Below are 21,352 nucleotides of genomic sequence, written 5' to 3' on the forward strand. Positions count from 1 at the left end.
TTCTCCGTTTTGACTTGTTGTGTTTGATTTTGTTACAGATTGTAAATAAGCTAGAGAGAGACGAAGAAGAAGACAGTGTGTGGTGCAATTCCAAGAATTTGAAAATTTCAGTAAAATCATTACCATTACGCAAAAAAAGTGCTTTAAAAGTGTATAAATTGAGAAAAATCTAAAATGAAATGCACATATTTTTGATTTGTGAAGAAAATGAGGTGAAAATCGATGTGGAAATTTAGCGTGGAGGGAATAAAATTCGATTTCCTTAGAAAGGTCAATTTCTAAGAAAACGAATTTCCGAGAATTCGAATTGATCTGCGTTGTTGTACGTTTTGTTGTGTGTACATGAACGCGCTAGAAGGACGCAGTGTAGATCGCATACATTAGTGAAACCAAGAAGGGACGTGTGTAGTCGTAATACAAGTGCAGGAAGGTACTGCATAGCCTGCATATTTCCGCGAATGGGACAATTTGCTGCCGCTGCAATAAAACTGCAAACGGATAACTAAATTTGGTGGCTTTTCTGGAACCAAACATTTTGTCAATATACACATTAGATATTTGTACTATTTATACAGCATGGTTAAATTATTGCGCTACGTTAGCATTTCAGCAATAGTGCTGTGGTTAGCACAATTTGCTGTTGCCTTCCGTGATGATGATGTGGGAGAGACGATACCGGCGCACGTTGAGATGAATGTGGGCGACAGTGTAAATATATCATGTCTTATAAATCCTACAAGATTCTATGGCGAAAATCCTTGTGAAATGTATTTCATAAACGAATTGACAAGGCAACGTGTGCCTGACGAGGATATTCTGGTAATGAACTCTACCTACATTGTGTATATGCTGCGCAATGCACCTGAACAATCATCAAGGTTCCTATGTAAATGTGATAAGGATGCGATCATGGAATCCTACGTTTACGTGGGTACTGCACCAAGCGGTGTATCACAGTTCGATTGCCGCAGTTACGATTTCGAATATATGGTTTGTAACTTTTCACAACCAGAAAACCCGGTGCTTACTCAATACAATCTGACCTATTATATAAATTCGCCAGATTATGAAACGCCCGCTTATTGTAATTTTGACATGAAACCGTTGGTGGTGTGTAATATAACCGCGGAACATTCGTATCGCCCTCAAGTCGAAGAGTATCACTTTAAAGTGCATAGCAGCAATGCATTGGGCAGTTATAAGCAAGAATTCGCCATAAATAATTTGAACGTAATGGTGCCAGCGCGTCCAGGTGATGATTTTCATATAATTAAATTAACCACAGACAGCATGGAAGCCATGTGGAGCATGCCTAAATACGACTCGTATACACCAAACAAGCACAGGGGATTACAATGGGAAGTACTCTTACATCCAGACGGATTTCCAGTGCGCAACTCGAGTGCGCAGGTGCGAGTGGTACACGTGGAACGCGGGTGCAAGCTGTTGCTGAGTGAGCTACCTTACGCCTACTACTGGTATGAGTTGCGCTTACGCGTTAAGGTGCGAGCCGCTGCCGCTAGTGAGGACACGTGGAGTCCAACATTCAAGTATCGTTTCCGTACGCAACCGCGTATGCCAGATCGTCCGCCACGCACAGATAATGGTGGCTTCTATGTAAATCCATTGGAAACCGAAGTACGTCTGTATTGGGAACAATTGGAAAAGTGGGAGGAGAATGGTGGTAATTTTACTTATGTGATACGAGGAATCGAAAAGCACAAAAACGGCCGAACGCGGTAAGTGCAGGATATAATGAAGTTAAAGTAATATATTAATAAAGAAATACTAAACTCCTAAGTTTCCGGGCTGCTGGAAGTAATTTATATTTAATCTTAAATAATGCTAGCATAGAACTTCCGAAGTACCATAAATCGGTACTTTTTTTTTGACAATTGGGAAGTTAAATATACGTACATATGCGCATACATTTGTAATGTAAAATGTGTAGTTGAGTCAAGCCGGAGTCATTCAAAAATATGTTTATCAACTTTCCTTAAATGTCGACTTTGCAAAGTGATTAAGCTTATTATATGTTTGTATGTATATGTATGTATAATATTCTTTAAACACTGAAATAAATAAGTTGCGAATCGAAAAAGTTTCTGAATCAAAATTGATTGGTAGTCATGCATATTTTGAATTATAGTATTCCATAGGCATAAAGATACTTAAATTTAAATATTTAATAAAACTATAAAGCTCCGTTAGATAAGGAGTGTAAATATGTATGTAGTAATAGTTCTGCCTGTAAGTAGGTCATTGGCACTATAAGCTTTCCAGAAATAAGGCGGAGGGTATTCCAAACGTACCTCTTTTTTTAACTATATTAGAAATGTTTGCAAAATACATATCGTAAGTCTATGTACGTATGCGTGTATATATGAAAACACTTCCATAAATAAAGTGTTAATGCAGAAGAGTAATAAAAAATTTAACAGAAAAAACAACAAAAATACGTGTCTGCCAACCAATACGCCACTCAGTCTGTGCTTTCCAAGAACTAATTGTTTAAAAGTTACGAAATATAGTGTGGTCCGCTTGCGTGCGGTTTTGTTGGTATATTGATGATGTGGGAATATATAATAATAAATTCCAATTTAAATTGGATAATTATTTGCGTTAGGCATTTTTGCATGCCACTCTACCACATGCTGTTTCTAGCTACTCAAATTACAAAACAGCAACAACAACAAATTGATTGTGTAAACGAAATTCTGTGTGAAAAAAATATTTACTTAAAATTTTCTCCACATGTTACATTTAGGAGGAAAATGATTTTCGCAAAATTGCAAGCACGATTTGCGGTTTATTTTTAATAGTTAAATTATTTTCGTTTTAAAAGAATTTCAAAACGTGCTTTTAGAAGAAAATTCGGACAAAACTTTGCCCAACTTGGCGAAATACATAGGTTTGAAAGTCTTTTTGGTTTTATTTAAGATTGAAGTATCTGAAATTGAGTCAGAGATATACAACATATGTGGTTTGCAGCAAGACTACGAATGTTTTTTTTTTTCGAAAGCTATAGAAAATTTGGTCAAAATTACAAAGTGAAAGGGAGCAACTCATTGCAGCCAGTTTGCTCCAAATACTTCTCTTCCGGGCTGGCGTCGAACCCAACCCCGGACCTGAAGTATTCTACTGCTGCATTTGCCACAAACGGCTCCACCCGAACTCCACCTCGGTTAGGTGTAACCAGTGCAACGGGTGGTACCATCTTAAGACCTGCTCAGGCCTTAAGAGTCACAGGGAGTGGTCCACAAGGTATGTGGCTACGTGTTGCTCCCGCTCACAGGCGGTCACCGCCTCCACGGCTACACTGCCCTCAGTGCCGGCACATCACACTACCGTCACTAACAACACCTCAACGGTCAGGAGCCCCCAAGAGCAACACGACTCCCTCTCCAACCCACAACCCTCCTGCTCCTACCCCAGTGCGGGGACAAACCAGCAGCTCTTGGTCCCCCGCACAGTCTGCTCCGTGTGCCAGACCGTAGTACCTCGGAACCTGACAACTGTCCAATGCAATTCTTGCAGTGGCTGGTGTCACTTTCGGAGGTGCTCCGGCCTGCACACCACCCGTGAGTGGACACGCGACTACGTTGCCCCCTGCTGCAGAGCTCTGCACCCGCAACCGCCCCCCGTGGCGCGGCCATCTGACAACATCAGGCCACTCCCCATTTTGCGGAACGCACAGCAGGACCAACGCAGACAACATCACGCATCCCTCACCCCCCGAATTACGACGACACTCCCGCGAAGCTTTAAGCTTCTGCAACTGAACTGCAACGGACTCACGAGCAAGATTGACGAGATAGTCGACTTCATGAGTCGGTTCGGAATCAAGATAGCTGCGGTCCAGGAGACAAAACTGCACGCTAGCTCCCCCCTGATTACCAGGGACGGCTACAATGTGCACCGAAAGGACCGCGAGCGAGACAACGGTGGTGGCCTAGCGTTCATAGTACACCATTCAGTGCAGTATCGTCTTATTGATGAAGGCATCGACCGCAGGGACAGCACCTTAGAACGTCAAGGTATAGCTGTCCGGTCAGGCGATGCCGAGCTCGAAATTTACAATATTTACATACCCCCTGTCACCTGCTGCCCGGCAGGATATCTCCCCGATATTGGTGCGCTCATCAGGGGAGAAAATCGATTGGTAGTAGGTGACTTTAACGCGCATCACGATCTTTGGCATTCAAGCCTGCCAAATGATCGTAGGGGACAGCTATTGGCAGAGCAGATAGACGATTCGACGTTCAGCACTGTAAACGACGACGCCCCCACTAGGGTAGTGGGCAATTGTAGCAGCTCGCCTGATATAACAATTGCTAGCGCTGGACTGATAAATAGCATAACCTGGCGACCTATGCTATCGCTTGCATCAGACCACTTGCCCATTATCATCTCGATCGAGAGACCCGCCGATTTTGTTTCCGCGGATCACCGGTCATACATCAACTTCAACAAAGCTGATTGGACCAGATTCGCGGAATTTACTGAGAACATTTTCGCAGCCCTACCCACTCCCACCGATGTGCGCGCATACCTGCTGGACGGATCCGGGAATTACGTCCCAATTTTCCAGCCGAAGCAGCCGTTATGGCAAACGAGCGTGACCGCCTACGCCAGGCCGATCCCGGGGATCCTCGTATAAAGGATCTCAATTTGGAGATCCGGCAACTGGTCACCCAACATAAGCGGACCAAATGGGTAGAGCATCTGAAGTCCTGTAACTTCACCTCTGGTGTGAGCAAGCTCTGGTCCACCGTAAGGTCCCTGTCGAACCCGACGAAGCACGACGACAAGGTGGATATCACCTTCAACGGTCGTACTTCGTCGGACCCGAAGAGATGCGCGAGCTATTTTAGCCGGCAATTTATATTGCATCCTCCGGTCGACAGATCCAAACGTTGTGCCACCAGATGGCTGCACAAACTGCCCTACAACAGTGCACCGCTTACTTTCACCAGCGACGAGGTTCAGGGGGCCATCAAACACATGAAACCATCAAAAGCCATTGGCCCCGACGGACTAAACATGCTGATGCTGAAAAAGCTGGGTCCATTGGGAGTAGAATATCTCACAAAGGTCTTCAACCTGTCCATGGCCACTCTCATTATTCCTGATAAGTGGAAATTAGGGAGAGTGGTCCCACTGCTGAAGCCTGGGAAACCCGCCAACCAACTCTCCGATAACTCTCCTTTCCCCAGTAGTGAAGACACTTGAAGCCCTTCTACTCCCACTCCTCACACAACACCTGACTCCAGCCCCACACCAGCATGGTTTCCGTAGAGTGCACAGTACCACCACGGCACTCACCGTCATAAACACCCAGGTAAACCGCGGACTAAACCAAAACCGCCCCTGCGAGAGGACTGTGCTAGTAGCGTTGGACCTACAAAAGGCTTTCGACACAGTCAGCCACGCCACGCTACTAGATGACATTTTACAGTCGACACTCCCGCGAGGGCTGAAGAGGTGGACCGCGAACTACCTGAGTGGTCGTCACTCGTCGGTAGTATTTCGAGACCAAACCTCAAAACAGAGAAAAATAAAGCAAGGAGTACCGCAGGGTGGTGCCCTTTCACCCTTGCTTTTCAATTTCTATATTTCGAAACTCCCCCAGCCACCAGAGGGAGTCTCACTGGTCTCATATGCCGACGACTGCACGATAATGGCGTCGGGCAATGACATTGATGGCCTATGCTCAAAAGTAAACGACTACCTCGCCCGCCTTTCTCGCTTCTTCACTGCGAGAAACTTAAAACTTTCTCCCACTAAATCCACGGCGACCCTTTTTACCACCTGGACAAAGGAGGTCAAGCTGCCACTTCAGGTACACGTCGACGACACCTCAATACCGACGATAAACAATCCCAGAATTTTGGGAGTCACCTTTGACAGCTTGCTCTCCTTCTCGGCGCACACAACCGCTATTGCAACGAGAGTACAGAATCGCAACAAGGTCCTCAAGTCGCTTGCCGGCAGCACTTGGGGCAAAGACAAAGAAATGTTGCTGTCGACTTTCAAAGCAATAGGCCGACCGGTTCTGAACTATGCCGCGCCTGTTTGGTCGCCTGGAACCAGTGATACTGCCAGAATACTGCCATCAGGACCGCGACAGGATGTCTCCTGATGTCCCCTATCCAACACTTGCACGACGAGGCGCACATGCTCCCGGTTAAGGAGCATAACAAAATGCTCGGCAAGCAGTTTCTGCTTGGGTGTCACCGTAGGCCTCACCCATGCAGACACCTGCTCGAGCCTGAGCCACCTCCCAGGCACATCAGGAGACACCTCCTCAATTACGTGGACGAGATCCAGGACAAAACGGACAGACCACTCCAGGATCAGACAGTATACAGACAGGCAATTAACGACATTCATCGGGAGACCCTTACCACCTTCCTAAGCTCCCGACCCCCGAATGCCGTTATCGGAGTCCAACCACCACCTATCGCAGACGAAGAGCTCCAGCTTCCTCGAGAGTCCCGCGTAATCTTGGCACAATTACGTTCTGGATATTGTAGCAGGTTAAACTCCTACCTATCCAGAATCGACCCCGACATACTAAACATATGTCCAGCATGTGAAGGTACCCCGCACGACACTAACCACCTCTTCACATGCCCCATCAAACCCACTCATCTAACACCTCTCTCCCTCTGGACCCAACCCGTCGAAACTGCCAGTTTCCTTGGCCTACCGTTAGATGAGCTAGACGAAGACGACCGGTAATTACACTACACTGACAGGGCGAAGATACTGCTACAACAACAACAACAAGCTGCATTGGCAAATGCAGCATCTTCGAAATTTACATTTACTGCATAAAGTGATTCCTCTTATCATTTGCGGCTTATCAGTCACCCGCTGTTGAACTTTACTTCTAAAGTAAACATCTACAAATCTACCGACATATACACGTATCTTCCAGCCTTTGTTGGTTTTCATTTTTCAAATTTCCTCAAATAAAATTGAATAAGTCAAGAAATAAAAATAAATTATTTGTGTGGGGTTGTTGCTGATATCGATAAATTTTGCAAATCTAAAAACAAAAATTAAAATTAATTACATTCCTTTTGAACTGTATTGAATTTATTTATTACAGAGCATTGCTGCCGCGACAGCAAGAATCCAGTTTTGCTGTTTTCGAATGGCGCAATGATTTGCATTATACATTCGAGATCAGTAGTCGTAATCATATGGGAGAATCATCCTCATCCAATCGCATTACAATATATCCGATAACAAGTCGATCAGCCAAGCAGCACACGCCGTACTCCATACATAATGTCTATCATCAGACAAATCGCTCGTACACGTTGACCTGGCTGCCACCCCGTTTGCGTGCGGACTTGCAGAATTACACTGTGTATTGGTGTTATTCTAAGCTGGCGATGCCAACAGATTGCAGAGTAAGTACATGCCCACATAGAAACCTTAAAATATAAATTTTGTGAAAATATTAACCAATTAATCTTTTTTGTATTTTTTTCGACATAGGGTTCTATACATTTTCGTCATGTAAGTCGTGAAACGCAGCGTTTTGCTACGGAGCCTCAAGTGGCTGAGCATGACCATTCGCTAACGCTAGCCGTCTCGGCCAATTATCTAGACTACAACACCGGCATGCACTGGACATCGTGTAGCGTCGATGTCAATGCTGACTTTGAGCCAATGGAACCGGAGGTGCAGTCGATTTCTGCCACGGAATTGAGAGTACAATGGAGTTCGAAAACTGTTTGTCCTTCAATTTTGAATGGTTACAATCTAACCTATTGTGAGGTGGAAAATACCCACGACACCGACAGCATTACACCGCCTAGCGTTGGTAGTGGATTGTTTGAGTCGTTTACCAGCGGCAAGACTGTGCCTACCGAAAAAGCTGCTTGTAAAGGTCTATCCACTACCATCACCATCGATAAGAACTTGAATAAATGTAATATCAGTGGTTTGAAACCATATACGCTGTATCGCATGGAGATGTTTATGTTCTCGAATATTAAGGTTGGCAAGCCAAGTGAGCCGTTATTGGTGCGTACTTTCGAGTCAGCACCGACACCACCGCGTCAACTGCACTTATCGGAATTGACGGATTCGAGCGCCAGAATTAGTTGGTATCCGCCTAGTCAAACTAACGGACATATACGTCAGTATATTGTGAAACTAAATAATAAAGAATTTGCGGTTAATGCTACAGCTTTCGATGGGGATAATGAAATCAGTTTCGTATTGCAAAATCTCACCAGTTTCACGCCATATAAAGCATTCGTTATTGCGGTGACAAGGTACAATTCGGATCACAGCAATGATATTCATTTTACGACGTATATGAGCGGTAAGTGTGGCTTAATTTTTATTTTTTAAATGCAGCTTTTCCAGGGATATAAGATGCATTACTTAAATGAGCAATAATTAATTTTTACATAAATTCTACTTTATAATTTAATTTTTGTGTAAATTTACTTTTCAATAATCTCCCGAATTTCTGTTGCTAGCGCCCTCCAAGCTGGGCAACTTCGAATTGATTAACAAGAATAACGTGGAAGTGGAACTTAAATGGGCACCTCCCAGTGTACCTGGTGGACGTCTCGATTATTACGAGGTTGCCGTTACGCAACTGCGTGGAGATTACGTGGAACGTCGACGGATTAGCGTTGTCTTCGGTACCCGTTGTGTGTTGCGTGTGCCGACCTGTCCCGATCGCGATTACCAAACCAAAGTGGAGGTGCGAGCAATCAATGCGGCTTTGATTGCCAATAATGAAGCAAATCAATTGGACATTGTACAACATGAAATTCGTGACAAATTCGATCACGATGTTCTCAACTATGAAGACAACGACGATTTGGTTTGTAATGGTGTTGTTGATATAGCGGCTAGAGACCGCCAAAATGCCCAACTGATGCGTTATCACAATAAAGATATGTACCTGCTATACAAATCCGATTGGTACCCGCTTACAAGTTTTGGTTGTGCACAACGGCAGCTGGGTAAAATTACAGCTATTACATTGATGGTTGTGTGTACGTCAATATTGCTGATGGCGGTCATGTTCTTTGCTACGAAAAAGTGGAAAATGATGAGCGATATTCAGTGTACGCTACCCGCAGCTTTGGATGCATACCTCACGAAGGAACTTAATACCGGCACAGGTGTCTTTGGTGGTGCGATTATCAATCGTGAGGTGGGCGGAGTTTTCGTTAATGATCTCCTGTCCTCAGCAGTAATGAGCAATGGCAGCAATGAACGACTGCACAATGAGGAGCATCATTTGTTGGGAGCGCTTAAAAACGATTCTGGTTACATTGGTGATGGTCTGTTATTCGGCCGGAGCATTAGCGCTGTGGCTACGTCGGAGGCGACGAACAATGACGGCAGTGAAGAAGATCTAACCCGTCGTGGACGCGAATACTTAAACTCTGAAAGCTCTGCGGATTCGCTGATAGGCAGTACGAATAGCAATGGAGGCGCATATGGCGAAGGTGAGACGCAAAATGCGGCAATAAATGCGGTGGCACTAAAACGCATTGCAGAGGAGCCGTCGGGGTATGTACAGGCACCCCAAGTCCAAGCTGCTGCTATGAGCGGTTATGTCACGGCGACCGATTTGAATGCTTGGACGCAGCCAAAAGCCACTGCAGAAGCAATAACAGCACATGCAAATGGAGTAGGCGCTGGTACGAGTGGCTACATACAGGCTGCTGTTGTGGCAGCTGCTGGGGCACAGCCAAAGAATTCAGTAGCACCCGCGCTTGAAGCTGAAACAGCTGCATTTAGTGGTTATATCACGCAAACTGATTTAACGGCTTGGGCACAACCAAACCAGCCCGTCACTGCGGCAGCAAATACAGTTTTGCATGCTTGCCACAGTGGTTACATTAAAGCCTCCGATGTTAATAAACCCTATGCATGGTCTCAACCGGCGCAGGTGCGCGCAAGCGAACTGGATTTAGGCATTAATAGTGATTATATTAAAGTAAGCGATTTATCTGCCACCAATGTCGCTAGACCAGAGCAGCAGCAGCAGCAACAACAACAACAGAAACCGGTGACTGTAGCGCCCGTCAACAGTGGCTACGTAACAGTCGATAGTCTCACAGCGATTGGATCAAAGGCACCGACACCAACACCAGTAATGCCCAGTGTCAGCACCACCAATAACGCCAACCAACCGCAAGCACCACCGTCAGCAAATGCCAACCAGTCCACCAGCTGTTACGTGCAGCCAAGCGCTTTACAACAAATGCTATTCTCACCACCATCTACAGCTGACTCAAAGGCCATCAACTCTCCGTTGGTCAACACAAATTTCAGCGGCTATACGACACTTGATGCGCTGGGCAAACTACTGCCACCACAAGGCGCACCCCTTATGAATTCGCCGCCCGCACAGACGGGTGGTAAACCTGGTCTCATCGGCTATGTAACACAGCGCGAAATGAATGAATTTGGGCAGCAGCAGCAACAACATATGCAGTAGTTAGCACGGCAGCGCGAATATAAGGAAAGTAAAGAAGAATGAGTAATGTTGTGGAATATTTTAAAAATTTAGTTTTCTTTTGGGAAGTGAATCAGCGCAAAGCAAAAAAGTTAGCTGCTAAGGAAGGCGGTAAAGTGGCTTTGAAACTGTTCAAATTCACTTTCGCTTTCCTAGGCAAATTGAACCTCCGAATGCTAGGTTTGCGTAAACAAATTTAATTACAAACTTTCAAAATACTTATATATTTTAAAGGCTAAATGCATACGCAATAGTATTAATATTTGACGTAATGATTTATTACTTGTAATATTTATCGATAAGTTTTTTAATTATCGTTTTAATGTTAGTTTTAAACGATTTTAAATGCATGTTATTGTATTGATTTCAATAATTTTATGAGCTGTAATATTTTTTGAATATTAGCTAAAATTAATTCAATTTTATAAATTTTACGTTTTTAAGTAATTTAATGCGTTTTATATCATTTGTCCGTCGAAAAGTTTTACGCACACTGAGTTGTGACAGAAATTGCGGCTTTAGTTAAACGTTGCCTTCGGTAACTATTCAATTTAGAATTCTTACTTTGTACAATAAGTGACTTAAAGTCAAGATCTTTTACATACTTTACTTTTAGGTCTTTAATTTTCTTGGAAAGATATATTTGTCGCCTATATAATTACAAGTTTTTGTTGCAGTTGCTCCACTGTGCTGCTAGAATTTCACTAGATTTTCATTCACTTATTAACAAAACAAAAAAAAAAAAAAGATTTTATAGGTTTAGGTAACAAATGAGATTAACATGGCATTGCTGCACACGTACAAACATGCAAATAAAGTGCTTCAGAAGGGTGAATTTAAATAAAAATAAAAAAAAATATGCAAATACGAACTTCAAGAGAAGCTTAACAAACTAAATACCATAACAAGATAATTCAAATTAATTATAACGTAAAAACAGAATTTTATTAATCAGTAAAGTGAAGCATAATTATGTAAATGCTAGTTTGTAATGTCAAATTTATTTATTTGCATGCGCTAAATTCTTTATTTATTTTCAATGTTATAATGAGAAGGTGAAATTGACTAAAGAAAGCTTTATTTAGCTTGCAGGATTTTTTTTAATAACTTACCATATATTTTCAAAATAATCTCTTCTGATATAATAGATACAGCAACAATAATTTCATTATTTTCTCATTATGCTGAAAGGAAATAAATTGATTAAGTTAAAATAAATCAAGAGAAAATATTACAAAATGACAAATAACCGATTTTTTTTATTGCTTGTAAAAATGTATTACGTCTCAGTTGTAAAAATATCATAAATCCGAAACTATAAAAATTGTGGTAGTTTTTATAAGAAAAAAAAATATACATATATTCCAATCGGCTGAGCAACTAATTTTATAATGAAAAATATGTTATTTAAATCGTTTGCGCAAAGAGCTATAAAATAAATTAATTACAGCTGACATTGCTCCTACACAAAGGCTTCAAAAGTTTGAAATTATTTTCGATCATAAAACTTGCAATACAAAATATATTTTAATGGGAAATGTAAAACAAAAATAAAAACAAAAAAAAACAGTAACTACATTAAAAACATATTTGTACACCCGCAGCACTCTTCATAAACAAAACAAAAATTGGTACAGTTTTTCTGCCATAATAATTCGGCAAAATTTTAAGTTTTACTTGACCTGGACCGGTTTGAAAGTGCATCAAAAAAAAAAATTTTGCAACATTTTTATGCATCTTTCATCTAATTTTATTTATTTATATATTTTGGCTGTACTTTCAAATCATTCCGACTCACGTAAGTCTGCAAATTTTTTCGAAAAATAACAGCATCGTTTTTTAGTGAGGCACTCCAATATACGAGTACATAAGCTAGTTATTTGAAAAATATTGCTTTATAAACAAACAAAAATGTCAATATTAGTTTGTATAGCTATTATTGCTGAGATACGCTACACAGCACCTGCGTGGCAATTAAAGTTCCGTTCCATACATATCTATACACAAATGGCAGCTCTTGTGTCAATGTTATCCCGAGCTTTTGACTGCATCCTCATGTTCACTGGGATTTTTTCGTTTGTTTATTATTTTCGTTTTCCGTTCGTTACCATGACTGTCGGGTCTACATAACCAACACGTATTTATATTCAAGAACTGTTACTAGCAGCCGTCCGCCGCCAAAGTTAAGCAGAATGTTTGTTGCTGTTACGAGAGTCCCAACAGCAACCGAGGTGCTGCTCGTGTACTACACATACAATGTGCTGCTTTTCAACTAGAGTGTTGCTAATAAAACAACAAAAGTATTACATATTAACTAATAAATATAATTATATAATAATTTATATAGCATGAGTTGCACATCCTATGCAAACATATACGTATATTTACAGCCAATTGCGCCTTTACTATTATTTTTTCAGTTAAAATTTAGTATTTAGTATGTATGTTAGATGTGCTCATTGTATACACATAGATTAGACAAATTTGCGCATTTATGTATTCACGCTCATAAAATCTCTATTGTATTTTATTATTAACAAATTCTTAGGTACGAATCATGTAACATTTTTCTTTTTAATTAACTTTAATTTTATGTTTCTTTTAGTCGCTCTAGTTTTTAATAAAACTCGTTTCATATACACACATACATACATATACTTAAAACATTTTTCATCTTATTGAAGTCAAAAGTCCCCTGGAGTTGCTTTAATCACAGCTGAAGTCCTTCGTAACCTGCAAAAACAAATTGCATTGTCTATTTGACCAGTTTATTTAATAATAATACAATATCGATAATACCATATGTCGACGAGATTAAATATCGGCATACCACTTGACGCCAAATTGCGCTGGAAAGCTCACGTCAAGAAAAGACTAGAGGAGTTTGACTTGAAATTAAGTAAGCTATATTAAATACCTCATTTGTAGGCGCTCAAGCTCATCAATTAACTAAGAGCGGCTTGGAATTTGCCACAGCGCACAAACAGCGACTAAAAAATCATGTCAACGATGCAGCATCCAGCTTACTTTTTCTGAATTTTTCTCGCACATGATTAAAACGCACATTTCAGTCAATAGGGTGTCACAGAAACAGTTATTTTATATAAAATAACTAAATATTACGTAGCAGGTTTTCTGAGGGGAATTTTGAGGCTTCTTACAGAAATGTTACATGGGGCTACAAATGTTAATTATTGACTTTCTTATTACTTTTTCTGTAAAAAAAAAAATTATAATATGCGTACTTGGATTGATCTAACTTAGCCCTGTGCTTCCTAATAAATACATTTTTCTAAAGAAAAAAAAGCACTAACTTCCAGAAAACTTGGCTTATTTTTGAAATTTAATATTATATATTTTTCTTCAAAAAAAAACTTAGCTAAATCTTCTTTGACAAAATTATTATTTTTTTAATATTTAATTTAAATTTATTATGAAATTAGGTTAGGCATAAGATACCATCGTATTTTTCTTCGATATATCCATATGCACATACATATATCCTTAGAAAGTTCGGTTCATTGAAAATCTCTTATTTTTTTACCTACTGCAAATTGATTTATTTTTCGCAGCAGCACATATTTGATTTCATATTCCTTGTGGCCTTATTTTTTGCGAAATAATGCATTAATGCACTAATAAACTGTTAGTTTTATGGAATTTTATTTTTACCATTAATTGATAATTTATAATTAAATTGCATTAATCTTAGGCTAAAAATGTAACAATAAATACAAATACTTATACATGTATGTATATAAAGGAAGTTGTTTAAATTTTATACGGCCGACGAAACGAGGCGAAAATGCTTTTTTCATATTTATGTATATATTTTAGTAAGAAGAAGTTTTTACTGACTACAAATCAGAAAGGTTTTGGCTTGCTGAATATACATCTGAAGTTATAGTTGTTTTGTGGGCTCAGATTTATGCGACATTTTAACCTAAAAGTACAGAAAACGTGATTTAATACTCTGATATTCAAACCGCGCTTAAAATATCTGGGGCAGCACAGTTTGATGAATTGGAAGTAAGTTGGAAATGCCACCTTAAATTCGCTATAGAAACAAACACTATGCGGGTGGACTACTTCAAACACCGAACTGGTCCATGCGTGACTAAAAGTCAACCAATTCAACCTAACCTAATCTAATACTCTCATATTGACAGCAACCTATCTGTGCAATGAGTTTCGATTCAGAAATCAAAGGGAGATGTTTTAGATATGTTTTTCACATGCGCAGGATTTATATGCATTATTATCTGTGAATATTTGTGTCATATTATAAATAAAAATATTCTGCAGGCAGATCAAAGAGCAGATGATAACAACATAACCGAAATATTTTAGGTACTGGATTATGCTGCTACGGCAACAATCAGACGATGACAGTGGTAAGTGATATATTCGAAATGCACAAGTAAATAAAAGTACGCCAATTATTTTTATTTTAAGCATTTTATTATACATACATATGCAGTTTATATAGATGTTTATTAGCGTAACACATTTTGTTGAAATACTTTTACTACACAAATTTCAAATAGCAATCGCATTTTTTGAAATTTTTTTTTTAATTTTGGGAATGTTTTCTCAATAAATTCTCAGTAGAATTTTTATACTACGTGTAAATATTATATTATTATGTGGTAAAATACTAGAGGCATACGAGCAACAATTCGTAAATTCCAAATGCCCTATATGAACTCTGAACGATTTTTTACGCTGATGTATGTATGCACGAGTATGACGAATAATTTTAGTTCAAAAGTTTGAGTAAATTTATATTGGATATTTGCAACATTATAGTATCGTAGCTCATCAACATTTTCATAGTTTATAACTCTTACATTAATTTAATGCTATTCCACCGCTTAAGGCGAGCGTATGATGACCTCGTAGGCGGCGAATATCATTGGCGCCACCTCCACCGAACGAGATTTCAGACTCAAAGTGGCATCTGGGTTACCCGGCTGCAACTTCAATTCGAGCAAAACCCAAATGTTGTTGGTTAATTTTAATGATTGATACAACATATCCTGTCCTTCTACATTACGCTTGGCAATAGTGAACACATTGTTAGTGGTCATTTTCGAGGCAATGCCATCGGTTGTGCCAATAACACCGCTCAAGCTGTATTGGACCTCATTGGCGGCGGGTATCTCCTTCCAGGTGTTCAAGAAGACACGCTTATCTAACTGACCGTCCTCGGCAAAGAGCACATTGCCATGGACTAGGCATGCAAAGTAGAAAATATCTATGTTGTTCTTGACTGCCACTTGCAGATTATTCAAAGGTTCCATGCGCTGCACGGGACCATGTGCGCCGAGTGGTAGTGTAGCTTCTGTGCTCTGATTAGGTGGCAAAGGTGCAACTTGCATCGGGGAAGCGGGTATCAACCCAAAGCTATTTTTGTTGAGTTGTATAGCAAAACCACTCATGGGCTGCATAGCTTTGTTGGTAAGTGTCATGTCCATGAAGATTTCGCCATTGCGACGCGAGAATGTGCCCTGTATTTCGAGACCTTTACCCTTTTCGGCAGGTAACCAAACTATTTTCGGTATTTGCACACCCACAGTGAGCGCAGCACCAGACAAGCCGAATATGTCTCCAAGTAAGCTAGTTGCACCACCGGCAGCAGGCTCTGTTGGACCACCGCCGAGCTAAAAATAAAGTACATTTTAATTATAGACATAGTAATAGAATTCAAAGTATGCATATTATGTATGCTTACCAAAATATCCAAGCCCCCGCCGAGCAAGTCCACATTGCTTGTGGTTGGCGCAGCCACAGGCATGGCGGGTGCATTGATGTCCATCGATAACAAATCGCCAATCAAAGACTCTTGATTCGGTATAACCATAGCTTCGCCACCAGCCTCCGGCTCTGCAGTGCCAGCAGCTGGTGCACGATTTGGTAGCGATTTGCGAACGCCAGCACCCCGACCTTCAACAAATGCTGTTGGCGGTTTGTGATATACACTTGCCAGCGAACTTATATGACAGATTAGTTCATCCAAGAGAGTTGGTTCCAACAAATCAGTTTCCTCTGAAATCAATGGCTTATCAGCCAAGACAACCTCTTTGGCAGCGGCTGGATCAGTAGACAATAAGCGCCAGTATATGAAGCCACGGTCACGCAAATCGGGATTATCGGAGTCCTGTGTGGCCAAAGAAAGCACATGCTGTACCAGCTCTTGCGTGTCGGAGGGGCGCTTTAAGAACAATTTGACAACTGCTGTTAATAATTGTAACTGCACTTGAGCATTCTCATCTTGGAAACCTTCCAAGAAGCTTTCGAGTAACTCATCGGCGTTGTCAATACGCTCAGCGTATTCGCCAATAATCCAAACCATTGAGGCGCGTGCCTCGGGCTCATCGAGCGTATCGAGATTCTCGCACAGTGTGCTTATAATGCTCTCATATTTGTTGGGGTACTTGCGGAAGATGTCCTTAATTACGACAATCGCCTCTTGCACAACATAGTTGACTTTGGTTTGGATCAAATCAAGTAGAGTGGACACGCAGCGCTCTGCAGAGGGCTCGACCTAAAGGTAAACATGGAATATGTTTTAGTTTTATGGAGTTGATATTATTTTTTTATATTATGCAAGTTACCTTAATGGCGCAACGTCCAATGGCACGCACAGCTTTGCGTACAAAGTCCACATCTACTTCAGTAGCGTACTCCTTCAGCTCGCTAAGCACTTGTGCAATGTTGGTTTGATTAGCCAAGCGTATCATAATGTCGAGTTTTTCCAATTTCACATAAATTGGATCATTGTACTTGACAAAGAACACTTTCATCTCGTGCTTAAGAATATCTGGGCGTTTTTGTACGATCAAATTAATGTTTCGCAATGCAACATATTGCACCTCTGGTTCAGAAGAAAGTAGTGTAACTAATGGTGGTGCCAATTTCTTGGTTAGTGTTGCACAGAAGTCACTATCACTTGAAAGCATTTCTAGCAACTTCATTAGCACCTTTACGGCGCTCAAAACAACTGCTGCATTGGCGTGTGCCAAACGTGGTGTGATACGTTCGCATATCGACTGAGCTTCACGCTCGTCCTTAGGGCTGTAATTGGCTAGCGAGTCGAGTATGAAGACTTGCCCCCATTCCGTGCACTCATTAAGCGCTGTGAGCAATTTATTGATGGTAACTGAGTTCATTTCAACCAGTGGTTGGCCCGATTGACTGGCTTCATTAATTTCACTCAGTGCGGCAACGGCGTTGGCTACTACCATGGGATTTGAATCGGAAAGTAGATCCTTTAACTGATCCAAGAAACCTTGATCTTCAACCTGAGTAAAGTGTATATATTTGCAAAGTAAATTCTTTCAAATTATTTAAATTGTATTCGAAATTTACCATTGAAGATGAAATATCGTACAACTTTGCAACACAAACAGCAGCAGTTTTACGTACATAAGGATCCTCGTCCTTTAAGCATTTACGTAGTGGCTCACATAAATATTCAGTTATCTTATCAACGCGAATGCAACCCATTGTGCGTACAGCTAAAGCGCGAATAAGCGGGTTGGAATCCTCACAATCCTAATGGAAAAAATTCCAAAGACTTAACATATTTATGTACGATTTTTGAATTGAAAATAATGTGATTACCTTTACAAAGGTATTTACAGCCATTATTGCCATATCTGGTTGGGATTTAGCGTAATTCATCAAATATAAATAAACCAATTTCTTTAGTTCAAGATTATCCGTTTGCATGCAGTTTACTACATCAGGGAATAGAGCAGACACATCTTTGCCTACCGTCATGCTGGCGATGACCTAAAATAATATACAATACCATTTTAACAAGAGCCCTAAATACATGCGCTGCTTATCTTTTCTCACCTTTTTTACAGCTTCCTTCTTTTTTTCTTTTTTGTCATTGTTCAGCTCAGATTTTAGCTCAAAGATTTCACCTTTTTTGGTGGTTGTAAAATACTTGGAGTCCGTCATTTTTTCTACGTAATAATTTCAACTGAAATAAAATGTTAAAATGTAAGTTAAAACTTGTTTAAAGAGGCATTAGGGATTTTATTCAATAGAACAACTCTCCGGCACGCCTACACAAAACCCATTGACACAGGGATACCAAACTTTAGATGTGTCACTTTACGCCAGCAGTCTCACTTTTTCCATGAAGGGGCGTATGGCTATGCGATATTCTAATTTATTTAGACACTTTCTAAAAATGATTTCTTGAGTTCTTATTTATCATCCGAATTCTTGGTATTTACTGCACATTTTTCTGCACAGTTTGTAGGATTTTACCTTATTTTAATGCACAAAATATGGATTTTAGCGCAGCCACGAAAATTTTCCAACAATATAAAAGTAATGATTTTTTCGAGCTATGTTTATTGCGCCTAGCGCATCCATATCAGTTGAGTTGGTAATGTCATTCGATAAAACAGATGTATCGATATTTTTATTGTATTTCGATTACTTTAGTAACTGTGGAACAGGAAATGAAATCACGGAAGTATCGAGAAATATGAAATTGCTAATAGCATTCACCTAGGTTAGCAATTATAACATACCAATATCTTTCACGAATTTCTTATTCGTTTCACTAAAATCGGTTGTACTCACTAAGTACTTGGAAACATGAATACTCGCTACCGAATATGAAAAAGCCACTATGTTTAGGAGAACCAGTAGCTTGTTAGTGTGAAAAATTCAATCTATGGCATCACGAGATATGGTGAAAATATTTTTAGAAAGAAAGAAAATGAAATCCTTGATCACGAGATTTAAATCAAGTTCTTTTAATTATTTTCTTGAATACGATTTTATAATTTGCTTTGACTGTGAACTTCACTGATTACTCTAACCGCTGTGGAGATAGTAAAGATTGCAACTACAACAGCGACACCAAATTTTATTCTATTATAGTCGAATATTATTTCCAGCTTTTTATTTTCTACAGATTTGTTTTCAGTGATCGCGGTGTATATAGTAAATGAAACCAAAAGCACCACTTTGTTCTTTTTTAGAATATGTGACACTACTTTATACTATTTTTAAAACCTAGTCCGCTCTTAGTTTCTGTAAGAATAGTTCAAATTTCCTATGTTGCGGCAAGCTTCGAAACAAACACCACCTCATTTAGAAGCACTGGAATTTTTTACCCAATAACTGGTATTATTTAGCGGGGTTAAATATTTTTATTTTTAACCGCTTCTAGTCCTAAAACTAAGAAATGAAACAACAATAGTCTTTTATGTTTTAGCAAACAAATGTTTATATTTATTTTGATGTTTTTTTTTTTAATTTTAACTTCATTAATTTTTAATAGTAATTTAGGTAATTAATGATTTAGATCTCGTTTAAAGTTATTAACACATAAAATAATTGAAGAAAAATGTACAAAAATGAGTTGCACGTTCTCATTTCTCGGAGTTTTGGTTGATATATCTTTTTGTTTATGTAATTTGTAGATTTCATAACAATTTTCTAATTATTATTGTGATACTTGTTTAAACTGCATTCGGTAATTTTTCACTCTTTTTTCTTTGTCGAGTAGATAAGTTACTTAAGTTCTTGTTTTGGTAAGTACTTTTAACTATTTATTTTTATGTTTATATGTATTTGTAAGTCAGTTGTTGTCCATTGACTCTATATATACCAATTTAAGAACATCAGTTGATTTGCAGTATTTTGTTTTATTTTCGACTGTAATATAATTCAATTACAATATAATATATAAGTAGTATTACAATTTGTTAAATTTCATTTTAGTTATCATTTTATTTTACTATTTGTAAGTATAATATTTCAATAATAATACATACATATCATTTGTGGTAGCGATTTCACTTGAGTTTAGCTTATTTTATGTGTTTTTTGCCAATATTTTTAAATTTTTTTACGGTTATTTGAGATGTTTTTCTGAATTTATTTTTTAATAAATTGTTTAAATTATACCCTTGCGCGATTCAATAATTCAGTCTTTTTAAATAAATAAAAAACTTAGGTACATACATTTCAGCAGAAAATCATTTAAATCAGTGTAATTGGTTGCATTTTTTTATTTACTTGGTACTAGATTTTTGCAAGCATATCTATCTATTACTCCCATATTACTTTCCGAACTTAAATTACTTTCAGAAATAGTTGTCTTTTCTGTCCTGTTTTAAATAGTTAAGTTTCGCAGTAGTGGAATTTCAGTTACAGTGTTATAATGCTTGTATATTGCTCTTTTAAAACATTATGCAACTTTGTTTTATATCTATTTAGTTATCCATAAGTTTATTTGGTGCTGCGGAGTTTTTTACACGCCTCAGCAGACAAAGAACAAAAACTAAAAAATTATAGAAATATAAACTCGAAAAATACAGTTTTTTCTCTCATTTTGTTAAGTTTTATGAAACTGTGTTGTGTTCGAATTTGTGTTCCCTTGCATTTCTTGTGGCTCAGCATTCATATCTGTTCGCTGTATATATGTATATGTATGGATAATTTATAAGACTGCATTAGCATTTCCAAAATATTGCTAATACGAGTATTACAAGTAAGTTACTAGTTATTTGCTACTTATTTTTTGATTCAGGTGGTACCGGCTTATGCTCCCAGAGGGATCGAAACTGTTCTGCTATGGAAGAACAAAGTTAATGAGAATACGTTGATTCATTTTGGTAGCGACTGATAATGTTTGTTGTTGCTCTTTGTGCCTAGTTTGTTGTACGAAGATTAGTTACGTTGAAATATTTTCTATTTTATTGTAAGTAATTGAAATATGTTACATTATGATTAGATATAAATGTGTGTCTGCAAAGGTGTAAGTATTTGCGTTACAAATGCTATTTATCGATATTTTCACTGATA

The 21,352-nt window shown here is 39.1% G+C and overlaps 2 protein-coding genes across 2 annotated transcripts; one reads left to right on the forward strand and one right to left on the reverse strand.

Moving 5' to 3' along the window:
• On the forward strand, positions 1 to 13,167 carry LOC128859129 (cytokine receptor). Its single transcript, XM_054095878.1, has 4 exons — positions 1 to 1,739; positions 7,118 to 7,424; positions 7,513 to 8,347; positions 8,508 to 13,167. The coding sequence occupies exons 1-4, from the start codon at positions 577 to 579 to the stop codon at positions 10,490 to 10,492; spliced, it is 4,290 nt and encodes a 1,429-aa protein (XP_053951853.1). The 5' UTR covers positions 1 to 576; the 3' UTR covers positions 10,493 to 13,167.
• A 1,789-nt stretch (positions 13,168 to 14,956) lies between these two features.
• On the reverse strand, positions 14,957 to 18,904 carry LOC128859130 (AP-1 complex subunit beta-1). The gene is made up of 7 exons (XM_054095879.1): positions 18,797 to 18,904; positions 18,374 to 18,503; positions 18,137 to 18,307; positions 17,882 to 18,067; positions 17,128 to 17,814; positions 16,245 to 17,057; positions 14,957 to 16,173 (listed from the first exon to the last, which is right to left on the reverse strand). The coding sequence occupies exons 2-7, from the start codon at positions 18,479 to 18,481 to the stop codon at positions 15,385 to 15,387; spliced, it is 2,754 nt and encodes a 917-aa protein (XP_053951854.1). The 5' UTR covers positions 18,482 to 18,503; positions 18,797 to 18,904; the 3' UTR covers positions 14,957 to 15,384.
• Between the last annotated feature and the right edge of the window lie 2,448 nt (positions 18,905 to 21,352).

Source organism: Anastrepha ludens, chromosome 3, assembly GCF_028408465.1.
Source record: "Anastrepha ludens isolate Willacy chromosome 3, idAnaLude1.1, whole genome shotgun sequence".
Lineage (NCBI taxonomy): Eukaryota > Metazoa > Arthropoda > Insecta > Diptera > Tephritidae > Anastrepha > Anastrepha ludens.

Bases quoted from the DNA above. Each gene is read 5' to 3' on its own strand.
- LOC128859129 (XM_054095878.1), top strand. From the start codon at position 577: ATGGTTAAATTATTGCGCTACGTTAGCATTTCAGCAATAGTGCTGTGG. The intron at 7,425-7,512 runs GTAAGTACATGC...TTTTCGACATAG, and splicing joins CGATGCCAACAGATTGCAGA to GGTTCTATACATTTTCGTCA. The intron at 8,348-8,507 runs GTAAGTGTGGCT...TTCTGTTGCTAG, and splicing joins TTTTACGACGTATATGAGCG to CGCCCTCCAAGCTGGGCAAC.
- LOC128859130 (XM_054095879.1), bottom strand. From the start codon at position 18,481: ATGACGGACTCCAAGTATTTTACAACCACCAAAAAAGGTGAAATCTTT. The intron at 18,308-18,373 runs GTGAGAAAAGAT...ATATTATTTTAG, and splicing joins AGAAGGAAGCTGTAAAAAAG to GTCATCGCCAGCATGACGGT. The intron at 16,174-16,244 runs GTAAGCATACAT...CTTTATTTTTAG, and splicing joins GCGGGGGCTTGGATATTTTG to CTCGGCGGTGGTCCAACAGA.